The sequence below is a fragment of the Salvia hispanica genome, chromosome 3, assembly GCF_029641045.1.
Source record: "Salvia hispanica isolate PSC_SH4W2 chromosome 3, Shi_PSC_v1, whole genome shotgun sequence".
NCBI lineage: Eukaryota > Viridiplantae > Streptophyta > Magnoliopsida > Lamiales > Lamiaceae > Salvia > Salvia hispanica.
Window position 1 is genome coordinate 2815610 of NC_142694.1, and position 13547 is coordinate 2829156.

Here is a 13547-nt window from a genome sequence, read left to right on the forward strand (position 1 = left end):
GAGAGAGAGAAAGAGAGAGTGTATGCTATTACAAAATTTTGGATAAGGATCAAGAACACAATGTATCATCAAGTATTACAACATTCCAAACAACAAAAACGTGGAGTGGTTTTATTGTCTGATCAAATGAAAATCCAAAAAAAAGGACTTAATTTAGCAATGGCAAAGTGAGGATTGTTACTCGAGTGCTTGCTATTTTACTCACAAGCCAGGAATGGGGAATTGAGTTGTCAGCGCCTCAACTCTTCTTTGCAGATCCGACACCCGGTCGGCCAATGGGAAGCTCGGGGATGTCACAAATTTCATGAAATCTTGGAGCTTGGGGCCTGAAGCAGCTTTCTTTGCTTCCTGGGTGATTTGCACACCTTCGTGGATGAAGTCTGCAACCGCAACAAACTCTTTTTCACTAAAGCCTCGGGTAGTCATGGCAGGCGAACCTATACGTATGCCACCGGGCACTAGTGCACTTTTGTCACCTATATGGCGAAAACACGGGAGTAAGGGGCCAAAAAAAAAAAGAAAAGAAGCAAAGGAACAGATACAGTATCTGGATTCAAGAAGTTGAAACTGTATACACTCACCAGGTACAGAGTTTTTGTTGAGGGTTATAGATGCCATGTCGAGAATTTTCTCCACTCTCGCGCCATCAATGCTCTATTCAAACATCATATGCATTAATAATTCAATATCAATGCCTTATTGATTGAACTAAAGTGAAAATTTTAAAAACTTGGTCAAGTGCTTCTCATGTGATTGATTGGAGTAGTAAAACTCAAGTTGCAGATAAAAGGGAATAAATAGCTAAGGGGAAATATGAAAGTATGATGTTTACCAAGGGACGGAGATCCACAAGAACCAGATGGTTATCACTCCCACCGGAAACGAGTTTGTATCCCAACTCCATCAATCGTGAAGCTAGAGCTCTACAATTCGAGACCACCTGTGCAGGGGAAATTATTGTCAAAATGGGCAAGCATTTCACTGACAATTCAAGATGGTTATTGATTTATTATCATGAGAGTAACTCTGGATACTACCTTGCTTTGGTAAGCCTTGAATTCTGGAGATTTTGCATGCTTAAGAGAAACAGCAAGCCCTCCAATGGTGTGATTATGTGGGCCTCCCTGTTCAAATTTACAAGTGGATTGAGAGACCAAAAAACAAATACATCTATCAAGAAAGATTGATATTTGGCACCATAATGGTGAGCAAAGCAGACTATATTCTCAGACCTGCAATCCTGGAAAAACGGCATTGTTAATTGCAGTTTCCAGATCAACTCCCAAAACAGGTTCCTTCTTGAAAAAGATCATGCCACCTCGAGGACCCCGGAGAGACTACAGAAACATGAAATATACATTTAAACGGCAGCCTACTTGAGTAAAAGCAGCAACTCATAAAGCTCTGTGAAAGTGTTTTAGACAACATGCATATTGCCCGGGTGTCGAGCTTGTAAGAATTGAAAAAATAAGAATCAACATTAACCTTATGTGTTGTTGTGGTTACAATGTCACAGAACTCAAAAGGATTAGCAACAACAGATGCAGAAACAAGCCCACTAATATGAGCCATATCCATCATAAGAAAAGCACCCGCAGCATCTGCAATCTACAAGGAGCATCAAGAAACATATTTAGATGTGAATGAAATTGAGCAGGCACGAAGAGGTAATATAATAAATTTATGAATCATTACATGGGATATTGTACCTTTCTCATGCGAGGATAGTCAAAATCTCGAGGATAAGCACTAGCGCCTGCAATGATAAGTTTGGGACGGAAGAGGGCAGCTGTTTTCTCAAGCATATCATAGTCAACAAGGCCTGTAGTCTCATCCAATCGATAAGGCATCGATTCAAAATATATAGAGGTTCCCGAAACCCGTCGCTTAGCAGTCATGAAACCGTGCGACAAGTGCCCACCGTGTGGTAAATCCAGTCCCTAATGTCGATTCAAAATCACCCGAGTATTTATTAGCTGTAAATGCATCAAAACATTGATGCAAAGAGCTTAAAAGAAAGAATCTCATATACCATTATACGGTCATGTGGGTTAAGAACCGCTGTGTAGACCTCAAAATTAGCGGGTGAACCAGACAACGGCTGGACATTCACACCCCATTTACTTCCATCCAAATTAAAAGCTGCAAGAGCCCTCTCTTGACAAAGAATCTCAAGTTCATCAATGAACTCATTGCCACCATAATATCTGAGGCAAAAAATGTTCTCGTGAGTTGAATACAGATTAAACAAAATAATGCCAAAATGTATCATTAACTCCCCTTCTAAATTCTAACATACCTTTTGCCAGGTAATCCCTCGGAGTACTTGTTCGTGAGGCAAGAGCCAACTGCTTCCATCACAGCTCGAGAAGTGAAATTCTCTGAAGCAATAAGTTCCAAGCTTCTGAATTGACGATTTTTCTCCTTGTCAATAATGCTGCGAACCTCTGGATCAACTTCTTTCAAGCCAAAATCCACAAAGCTACTCCCAGTTCCTAGTCATTTTAATTAACAACAACAAAACAATTTGTAACTCCAACCAATTCAACAAGGGAGAGAATTTTGCCTGTTCAATTACTTTAAGAGCAGAACAATTGATATGCACACCATCACAACAACAAATGCAAATACTAAGAGAATGGAAGAAAAAGGGAAATAATCCATAGTATCATGTCATACAGAAGCAGCCAGTTATGAACAATACCTCCAACTTCAGGTACGGGAATAGGCGCAGAAGAAGGCGGCTTCCCAGTGACTAAGCTCCCTTCAAGTTGAGATGATCTACAAGGCTTGAACGAACTCATTTTAACATGACTCGGGCTTCCAATCGCACCCATCCAGTTTGAAGGAAATACTGATGTCTTAATCCCAACTGGTTGCTGAATGGAATTCATGATTGCAGATCCACCACAAGCCTGCATGCTAGCTCTCTCGGGAAGCAGAGATGTTTTTTATAATTAAACTGAAATACACCATTAAGAACACAATTACTTCAAATACCGAAACAAAAGTCTCAGCTGCCTAACATTTACGTTTGCAGTTATTTTAGATTAACACAACGGTATGCATCCCAGATAATTTTTCTGAAATAAATAAAACACTGCAACAAAAATCTAATTCTAGTAATTAAAAAGCAGTGTATTCTGATAACGATTCATCTAAAACCATATTGCCACACGAAGCAGATTAAATCAAAAACAATTATGAGTCTCTCAAGATTAAAAAAATAAGAAATGAAAAAACAATTGAATATAAACTAGGAGTACTTCAACTATCTAAGAAAAAAAATTGTTCCTTGCTCAATAACAATAGAGTTTGATTTTTGATACTTTGAATTAACATCTCAATCCAACTCATCACAACGACAATCAGCAAATTCATTTCAAAGAAGTTAGAGAGGCACAAATACTTCTAACGAGAGAAAAAACTACTCTTTTTATCTCGAAAATAAGCTATCAACGAGCTCGAAATCAGCAGAAAACTTTGCACAACAACTCAACGTTCAACTTTCGAATCTAACAGCGTCAAAAAACAGCAACGGTAACCCGATGAAAACAAATAACCACGCAAACAGAGCAAAAATAACTGGATTCTTCAGCTACGCAACAATACAATACCTCAAGACCTTCTCCTCCTTGTAAAGAAAGAGAAGCAATTTGCCAGAGATTTTCGTCAAATGTAAAAAAATTGGGTGTTGATTATGCAAAAATGGGAGTGAGCAGTGGAGAAAATAAAACCTAGGTGGCTCAAGGAAAAGCGCGCGCCGCTCAATCTTATTATACTCGCTCCATTTGTATGCGACTACGAACAAATACCATTATCAATTAACATATTTTATTTTGCATTTTAATTAAATAATTCGTTTCATTAAAGTATGAGATTATTCAAAAAAAAATAGTCGATCGACTTATATGATGTTATTTTATTTTGTAATAATAATAGTCACGACTACGTACATTATATTACTCCCTCCGTCCCCCATTAGGAGACATTTTTACCGGGCACGGGTTTTAAGAAATGTAAAGAAAAGTTGGTTGAAAAAGTTAGTGGAATGTGAGACTCATTTTTTTATATTAGTTTTATAATAAAATGTGAGTGAATTGAGTTAGTGGAATGTGAGACCTACTTACCATTTATGGTAAAAAATAAAGCGTGACTCTTAATTGGGGACGAACCGAAATGGAAAAGTGTGACTCTTAATAGGGGATAGAGGGAGTATATAATATAGAATTGTTAAAAAAAAAATCAGTAATAGTAATAAGGGTTGGGGTTTAATATGATAGCAAACCAAGTCAGATATTTTAGAATATTGCTTTAGAAAATCTTGGACAACTACATTTCTAAAGAAAATCTGAGACAACTACCCTACGGTATTGGATGTGAACTAGCCACGTTATATTGGACGATGCATCTTTCATTCAAAGGGCATTTACTGTTATTTTATTGAATCAGCTCTCTTAAGTTTTGTTGAGATGAATTTAGTATCCAAATTTCATGAGTTTTTTTTGCTTTTCGTCATTCTTTGGGTGCATCATTTAAAGCAACAGCTTGGCAGGCATGGGCACAACCAACCGTGCCAACCTGATACGGGATGCAAGCGGGATAGGCATCCGACACTATATGGAGCAAAAACCACGAACAAAGATAAACAACCAGACTCGACGTATAAGACGACATACTTTGAAATTGAAAACATATGTAAGAAACAACACATTCCCATCGCTGCCAAAAAAGAAAATGAACCTAAATTGTTTGACATTCAGAAAGTTCAGTATTGAGAGATGCGTGGGGAAGTTCACAACCTCTCAAACTTTCAAGAAATGCAGCATTTCTATGGCAGAAAAAGGTGAACTTCTCTGTGAAACAAACTAGCCACTTTCGAGTTAGATTGATCTTATATCTCATGACCAAAAGCCATTGATATCAGAAGTTTTAGTCATGCCAATGAGGGGAGCTCACTCCACGTGTGAAAGGCCGCCGCCAGTCTCAGCTCGTGTTCTGCACAACATATCAAAATTTAAGTAATGGATTCGAGAAATGGTATTTGAAGTCTAAGTTTGTATATGTCGACTTGTTAGTACATGGGTATACCATAAGATGCTACTAACTACTACTATTAAGAAATTATGTTTTCGTATGCAACTTACAAAAAAGTAGTACTATCAAACTTACTATACTATATATCAAACTCAAGCTTTTTATGTGCAAATGACAAATACTCAGGCTTCTTTCTGGGTGGGGGTAGAATGAGTTTATGAGAACTCACTTGTGGTCTGAAGGATTTGGTGTGATTTCATAGACTATTGTCGCAACGACATCTCTTTTCAGCTGCATGAGGTTGATATTAGATCACGTAAAAGAGCAGCAAAGAACATATTCAAATCAAATTTCGCTACCACAATACCTGAGTAGCTTCTCCTTTCAACCCAATGTAATGTATTTGAGTTGTACTTGCATTGCCACCAAAATTAACTGGGAAATGCAACGTGAGGTTCCCAACACTCTGAAATCTCGAATACCTGTTGATACATTATTAAGAGAGTCAGAAATTCAAGATTGGTGAAGAGATCTACGGAAATTTTTTCAAGAAAAGATTGCAGTCGGATACCGATACAAAATGCACACGGTGCTAAAAGTATAATTTAAACCTCACCTTGTCTGGTACTCCAAAACTCCTTGTAAATTTTCTGCCAAATCCCACTCCTAAGATGATTTAAAAAAAGTCAATACTAGAATTACGAGTACAATCTGACCAAATAGCTTACGTAACAGCATACCTGCACGGCTTGCATATTCTGAGCATCTGAAAAGTCAATACCCTCTCGGTTGATGAATCTGGGTTAAGCAGCTCATTCAGGCAACAAAAATAATAGGTAGCAAGATATGGTGATAAGGATAAATTGACAAAATTCGGCAATGTAATACACTAATACAATTCTAGTAAATTATAGGGGAAAAGAGCACACTTAACTATATCATATTAAAATGAAAAAGCAAAAAGTTATTAGAACTCACGCTCTCATCTTCGCAGGACTCGTCCCATCAGCACCACCAACGATTGAAATGCTCTTTAGCTTAACATCTGATGTAAATCTATACATTAAGCAAACATATAAGCACATTTCAATAAAATTAACCGGCTAAATGAAAATCAATCAGGTAGTAGATCATCCAATTGAGAACATCAACAATTCCATAAAAAATACAATAAGCTAAGCTTTGAGCTATCACATAGTTAAATGGATTTTTAGCTGCAGAGTATGCAGTTTGCTACCAGTTGAGGCTTCCACGATGAACATACAAGTCATTCCTTAATTCTTATCAACTATTTCTTTCATGAAAAAAATAACAGGACACTCGCCACTCAATCCATCGAACAGAGAAAGTTTGATACTCACGGAATAAAGACTATCAACTCAGGATCATCTTCGTTGCTTTCCAAGTAACCCTGTGGCATTCAAAACAAAATCGATGAAGTAATTTATAGCTATCAAACACAACACACACAATCAATAAGAGAAAAGAAGACATATAAATGTCCCCTCCACCATACCTCATGCTAGCATATACATGACTTAATACTAAAATACAACATCTATTGAAGATAAGAAACAAAGCAATTCAATAGCAACTAAAAACTTTTTTAATCCAATACAACGTGATACTAATCCACTGACAAATATAGCAATCAGACTTCACCACTGAAACAATAACTCAAAACATCAATTTATGGAAAACCTATCGGTAACCAAAACTCAACAGATTAGGGAGTACCTCTGAAGAGTTCAGCCGCTGCTCCCAATCTTTGAACACCGACTTCACACTTCCAGAAACAGCCTCATTCAGCGCAGAAACCTTCAGAAACACAGATAAAATGCTGATCTATGTACATTCAGATTACAAAAAAATTGTAGAAAATCGACTCAACAAATTCGAGATAGTTGATTCTCGCAGATCACTGAACAAAAAAACTCACAAATAATACACTAATTCTTCTTCTAAACAACGAATTTCTCCGCATAAGCAACAGAGCCTCACATCATCACATGTACAGAAAATTAGAATTTTCAAGTAAACCTAATGCAGAGAGAGAAAGAGAGCGGAACCTTGGATAGATCGATGTGTTTGTAGAGAGACCAATCGGTGGAGCAATCGTGCTCTTCGCAGCTGTGATCGTGCAAACACGACATGTTTTTCAGCTCGGTTGCTATCTGAGTGCGTGTTGTGTGTTTTTTGTGCGTGAAAAAGTAGATATTTGCGCCGATATATGAACACCTACTATAGATTAAAAAGAGCTTCTGAGTATAAAAAACTAAAATAAAATGGGTTACGCAAAGTATCTTTTGTCTAAAAAAAATTAACAAAATTCTAATATTATTATTTTTGAAATAATTGGTAAATATAACATATTTTGATTTTCTCTGCGATTTTTGGACTTGATTAATTTTTTTTAATTTGTTTCGGAATTTCACACTAATTCAAGTTATTAGTAAAAATAGTTTTGTTTTTAATTTTGAAAGATATCATCGTTTATTGACATATAAATACACTAACTTTAGGTGCATTTACATTTTTTTTATGAAATTTGAAAGGAAAAATACCTGAATTTAATTGTGCTACATTAATTTTTTTCAAATTTGAGTTTTACCCGTATTTAATATTATTCTGCAAATCGGAATATCGATGTGGACCAAATTTATGGGAAATTTGCTACTCCAAAATTTGCAAATTTATCAAAATTTAGGGATATTGGCATCTGGGGTCCTATTCTCATGCTTATAGCACCCTAATCCAAAATCTAGACTAAATTTTCACTCTTGGATTTTAAAATGAGTGGATGAGATTAAAGCTCACAATTCTCAATAAATAGTAGACAAAATATTAACAAAAGGGTAATATCGTCATTATGTTATCATATGATAATTTCCGTGGATGTTTTTATATATCAACATTGTGTATTACAAATATCAACAATATGACATTAGAATATCAATACAAGGACAATAAAATATCAACACATTTTTATTGAGATTGAACATGCATAATATTGAGATTTTGCCTACAATATATTGAGATTTTTTGTTGTATTTGTTGATAAAAGCTGCTTATCAACATGTACGAAAATTGAAATATAATTTATCAAATTTCATCACCCGAACATCGTCGGAACATATGTAATTGAGATCTCGTTGGAATCCTTATTAAACTATCTTTAATTTGATATATTTTTTGTGAAAAAATAATTTAAATTGAGAGAGTTACGTAAATTTAAAGATTTGAGATGATTTTGAGAAGAGAGAAAGTAGTTAGTTATAATTACTACATATAGGATTTGACATTAATACCCTTTTAATTTAATTAATAATTATTTAAATTTAAAATATATTACACTTGGCATTATATTAACCACAAGATCTTATAATCTAATGGTTGAAAATTGGTCTCAATTTGGGATTGATAATTAGTTAACAATTGATTACATCCCTTGACATCTAATATCACGAAATTTTCAAAAAAGTTAGGTTTTTCCCACAAACTTTAAATTTGACAAATAATATCACAAACTTTACCCCTTGTTTGTTTTTTCCCACGAATGAAAAAATTAATGTTATTTTAATAGATTGAAGAATAATTTTGGAGGGTGTGTTTCAAGAAAAACTATCTTCAAAAATTGAAAAACTTGAAGCTCTCAAAATTGTTGTTGAGAAATTATGAAAAAAAATCCGTTTATTTGAAGAATTTTTTCATTCGTGGGAAAAAATAAATCCAGAATAAAGTTCGTGATATTATTTGACAATTTTAAAGTTTGTGATATTAGACGTCGATATCCATTTAGAATACTGTGAAATTTCAAATTTAAGAATACTGAAATTTCAAAATCACCCTCCAAATTCATCGTAACAAAATCAGAAATCAACCGGAAAAGGCAGCGAGGAAAATGGACTCCGCAGAGGTCAGGAGCTCAAAAGCGGTTCACGGCGGCGGCGGCGGATACACTCTCCCGGCAGTCCGGTTCGCGAACGAGGACATACTATTCTGCATTGATGTCGGCCGGAAACGTTGGCGGAGATGAAGGTGAACGGGCCCAACGGTCGGCCCTACACCCGATTGGATTCAATAAAGCAGGCGATTATGCTATTCGTGCACTCCAAGCTCAGCATCAATCCCGATCACCGTTTCGCGTTCTCCGCCCTCTCCAAATCCACCTATTGGGTACCATTTCTGTGCCCTATTCACTTGTGATCAGTTAATTACTGTGTTGTTTGGATTTTAGGGTTGAATTGATTGGTTGAGAGAGTGAGATGGAATTCGGAAGCTGCACTGCAGCTTTAACTCCTTAGATTAGCTGGTGAGAGTTCGCATGTGTATCACTTGATTCAGTGGTCAGTGGATAATACTTTTGTTATGTTAAGAATGAGAGGCATTATTGGGGATTGCAGAAGAGAAGTGAAATAATTCAATGTTGAGCTAGGAGGTTTCAAGATTGAAAATATTTGCTATTTGGATTTATCTGGTTTTGGCTTGTTAGTTGTTACTGGGTGCAGCATGCCTATATAAGATAACAATATGCATTTGCAATGAAAGCGTGCTGCGGAGCTTTATATGTTGGTACCTCGTGCTGAACATGTTCGTAATGCTTTTGTTTAATCAACATTATGCATTCTAACTCACTGCTATAGAGCTCTGCATAATTTTGTGATATGGTGTATGTGTTTTTCTGTTTGAGTGGCATGGTTGTCACGTTGATTAGAATCACGCCTCTTTTTTGTGTTGGTTGTGACCCATGTATGTTAGAAATCTACCTGTTATCATATTTAGAAAAGTTGAAAGATCTGGGCTCATTTTACTTTGCTAGTAACTTCTTTTGTTTTGATGGATGATAAATTTTGCTGCAAGATGCTAAAAGGACAGGATCATGTCTTAGGTTGACTTAGATATGATAATTTAAGTAGACATCTTCGACATTGGGTTGCTGAAATATTGGCATGAATGCTATGCTCTTTGCTCTTAGACACAGTTTGTCTCCTGTTCCTCTCAGTCAGTTGTTATTGATGCTACTCTTAGTCTATTTGATCTTATTCACCTGATTTTGTCCTATTGCTTCATTGTACAGCTCCGGAAAGAGTTCAGCAGTGAAGTTGATGCATCACTTTCTGCTCTACGAGGTCTCTCAGTGGATTCATCCGCTAGTCAGGCAGATCTCACTCAGCTTTTCAAAGTAGCAACTCATGAAGCAAAGAAATCCTGTGCTCAAAATCGTATATTCCGCGTGGTCAGTGACCATCATGAACTCACATCATCCTCATATCATATGTTTATTACATTATCAATTATCATCAACAAAAATAGTAGTAAATTAAATTTGGTTACATTTAGGATCTGTAAAAACCAAAAAATCATCTCCATATTCTTACCTTTCTTTGTTTTATGCCTTCCTATGCCTATGCTTAATCTCTTGGCTTTCTCTTGTTTCAGATTTTGATCTACTGTAGGTCATCCATGCCGCCACAATCCCAGTTGCCTTCAACTTTGAAGCTCTTCACCTTGGATGACGACAAACCCGGACCTCATAACTGTCCACAAGTGGTGTATGATACACTGGTTGACGCCCTCGAACGAATCAGTGAGTTCAAAGGCTATATATTCGAGAGTGGTCAAGGACTGACTCGTGCCCTTTTCCGAAACATGTGCCAGTTGTTGTGCCATCCTCAGCAGCGTTGCATTCAGGACGAACTGGACCTTCCCAAGTCTCTGGTGAAGAAGTTTCCTGCAGCTGACGCGTTGCAAGGGAATGACAACGTCGTCGTCTCCAGCAAGTGACTGAAATGTAATTATCAAGAATCTAAGGTAACTCTCCAGCCACCATAATGCTGTTTTATCTGTCTGAATTTGTTAGCTCTATTACGGTAAATTTGATGGAGTGTTTATTAAATTCAGATTCTTCGTCTTTTAAGATGCTCGGATCCTCTATTGCGTAATCATGTCGATTATGATATTACATAACCTCGATCATGGATATGTGTATTAAGATAAGCATGAGCCTAATACACCTCCGATGCATCGAGTTTATGTAATACTCCCTCTGTCCACAGCTAATAGTCCTAGTCTTTTTTATCCACTTTCGGCCGTCCACAAAAATTAGTCACCTTCTATTTTTGCTAGTTTCCCTCTCTAATAAGGCAGGACTCATCTTCACATTCTCTCTATGAGTATTGCTATATTTTACTACTAATTTTGCATTAAAACTCGTTCGACCACCGCCGAGACTATTAGAGTAGAATTGTACTACCTTTGTCCCTTAAAAATAGAACTTATTTCTATTTTGGGTCGTCCCTTAAAAATATAAACTTAAAACCTTTTATTTTAGGACTTGAACTCCACAATATACTAAGACTACTTCCACTACCTTTTCTCTTTCTCTCTCTTACTTTATCTTTTTTCCTTTTCCATTCTCTTACTTTACCAATTAATTTTGCTTACTTTACCAATTGTGTATTAAAATCTGTGCCGTACTAAAAAAATTTATTTTTCAAGGACGGAGGTAGTAGTATACGTATAATGTAGAACAGAATCTTCCTTGTTCTTAGGCCTTAGCTGTTCTTTTGCCCAAGTCAGACATGATAAGCATTTAAAACATTCTCAATAATGGATTTTTTTTTTTTTTTTTTAATTTTTTTTTGGTTTGTGTTGATGAATAGATGATCTGATCCACAAAATGAGATGAAATTATTATGATAGTTATTAGTATAATCGAAGTTTGAAAATACATGTACGTACCAGATTGTCATAACCACTTATCTTATCATATACTTGTGGTTGTGTTTGTGAAGATAACTCCAATTATCAAATAGGAGTGCTATAATTCAGGTCAACGGTTTTGGTTGTGTAATTGTGTTATTAATTTCATTAGTCATTTTATTAAAATGTTTATAGTCAACTATTCATATGATTTAGAAGTGTCACCTGTTGTAGGTAAAATTTATTGGCCATGAAAATGTAAACTAGTGAATTTGACTTACTTGATCCAACTTGAACTTCAAAGTGTAAAAGCCTATTTGTAGAAGAAATGGTAGTAGTATGTATGAATTTTCTAATTAGATTATTGATTTTTGAATGCCTATGTGAGTAGTTACTAACTAAATAAATATGCATAACAAAGCTATTAAAACTCATTGGTGTCTTCATAAGAATATAAAATAAATATTGATGTCAGCATGATTGGCCTTTCATAATAATGTAAAGTCTACAACTTAAAATAAATAAATAAAGTATAGTCGTTATAAATATTTTGTTATTATTGTTATTGGCTAATAACTACCTGACTAAAAGGTTACTTAATTTCCACTGAGGCTGTCATTTTCTATTGTCTCTGTTTATTTATTATTTATTTTAGGCATGTATTGCTTTTTTCTTGATGGCCTTGCTAGGGTACTGAAATTTAATTACCACCAATAGTTAGATGTCAATATTCAAAGCCCTACAAAAGAATACTACTACTATTTAAATATATAATAGATAATATAAATTGATTTATCATGCTATGCTATATAGGGAGTAGTATAAAAGTCCAAAGAGAGAGAGAGAGAGAGTTCAGGTTGTACGTCTAATTTGAATATAGCTGTATACAATCTTAAATAATTACTACTCCTTTACATAAGAAAATTAAATCATCTATTAGTCATCAACTTATAATATTTGAAAATAATGATCTGTTTCTTCCAAAGGTTGAGGTGCCCTGAATCGTGTAGAATATTTATAATAAATAATGTTATCATTCTTATTGGTAACCGTGTGGATTATCTGCTAAGTAAAGTCATACACATAGATCAATAATTATCATTTTATCGAATTTATTTAGTTTTAATTTAGACTTTATATTACAGGAACCAAGTATGTTGTTCAACTTCATTGCTAATAAAATACTAGGAGTAATAGTTATTTTTCTAACAAATACGATTTGATAAATTAATACATATTATAGAAAACTCTCTATCAAGTACGCGTTTATGCAGGATAAGTCCAATTCCATCTTCTGATATACTGGAATACACATTTAATAAAAAAACAAACAAATAAAATACACAATAAATTTATCCAAATGGAATTGGGCGGTTAGCCTTGTGAATTGGAACAAGTATAACATGAAAATTACTAGTAGTAAGGTCTTAGAACTTATCATATTTGTTTCGATAAATATGCTTTTTAGACACTTGAATATGTTTGGATAAGGGGACTTACTTCACAAAAATGAATTCTCACTTTTCTCTTATAAGTAACGAATTATATCTAACAAATCGCTATTTCCGGCTGAAAATATTATGTGCAATATTACCATGTGCAATACATATTTCAAAAATATTTCAAAATATTTCACAATATTTCAAAAATATTTTTGAAATATTTCAAAATATTACAAAAATACATATTTGAAAAATATACCATGCAATACAATTATTCAAAAATGTACTGCTAATGAGAATATTATATACCATGCAATATATATTTAACCACTAGTATATACTCTTGTGACATCAATACCAACAAGT

General features: G+C 34.9%; 2 protein-coding genes and 1 pseudogene across 3 annotated transcripts; 1 reads left to right on the forward strand and 2 right to left on the reverse strand.

Annotated features, from left to right (window-relative positions):
• Positions 1-23: 23 nt before the first annotated feature.
• On the reverse strand, positions 24-3772 carry LOC125213784 (serine hydroxymethyltransferase 3, chloroplastic-like). Its single transcript, XM_048114520.2, has 11 exons — positions 3618-3772; positions 2705-2962; positions 2300-2495; positions 2033-2207; positions 1710-1940; positions 1486-1608; positions 1233-1337; positions 1038-1124; positions 833-940; positions 582-654; positions 24-476 (listed from the first exon to the last, which is right to left on the reverse strand). The coding sequence occupies exons 2-11, from the start codon at positions 2919-2921 to the stop codon at positions 202-204; spliced, it is 1590 nt and encodes a 529-aa protein (XP_047970477.1). The 5' UTR covers positions 2922-2962; positions 3618-3772; the 3' UTR covers positions 24-201.
• An 886-nt stretch (positions 3773-4658) lies between these two features.
• On the reverse strand, positions 4659-7264 carry LOC125199266 (PITH domain protein (DUF1000)). The gene is made up of 9 exons (XM_048097339.2): positions 7107-7264; positions 6775-6855; positions 6399-6448; positions 6016-6093; positions 5778-5835; positions 5654-5703; positions 5405-5519; positions 5267-5328; positions 4659-4998 (listed from the first exon to the last, which is right to left on the reverse strand). The coding sequence occupies exons 1-9, from the start codon at positions 7188-7190 to the stop codon at positions 4956-4958; spliced, it is 621 nt and encodes a 206-aa protein (XP_047953296.2). The 5' UTR covers positions 7191-7264; the 3' UTR covers positions 4659-4955.
• Positions 7265-8896: 1632 nt separating this feature from the next.
• LOC125199280 (uncharacterized) lies at positions 8897-11554 on the forward strand (annotated as a pseudogene). Its single transcript, XR_016136905.1, has 3 exons — positions 8897-9213; positions 10115-10273; positions 10477-11554. The product of XR_016136905.1 is annotated as an uncharacterized LOC125199280 (transcript).
• The last annotated feature ends 1993 nt before the right edge of the window (positions 11555-13547 follow it).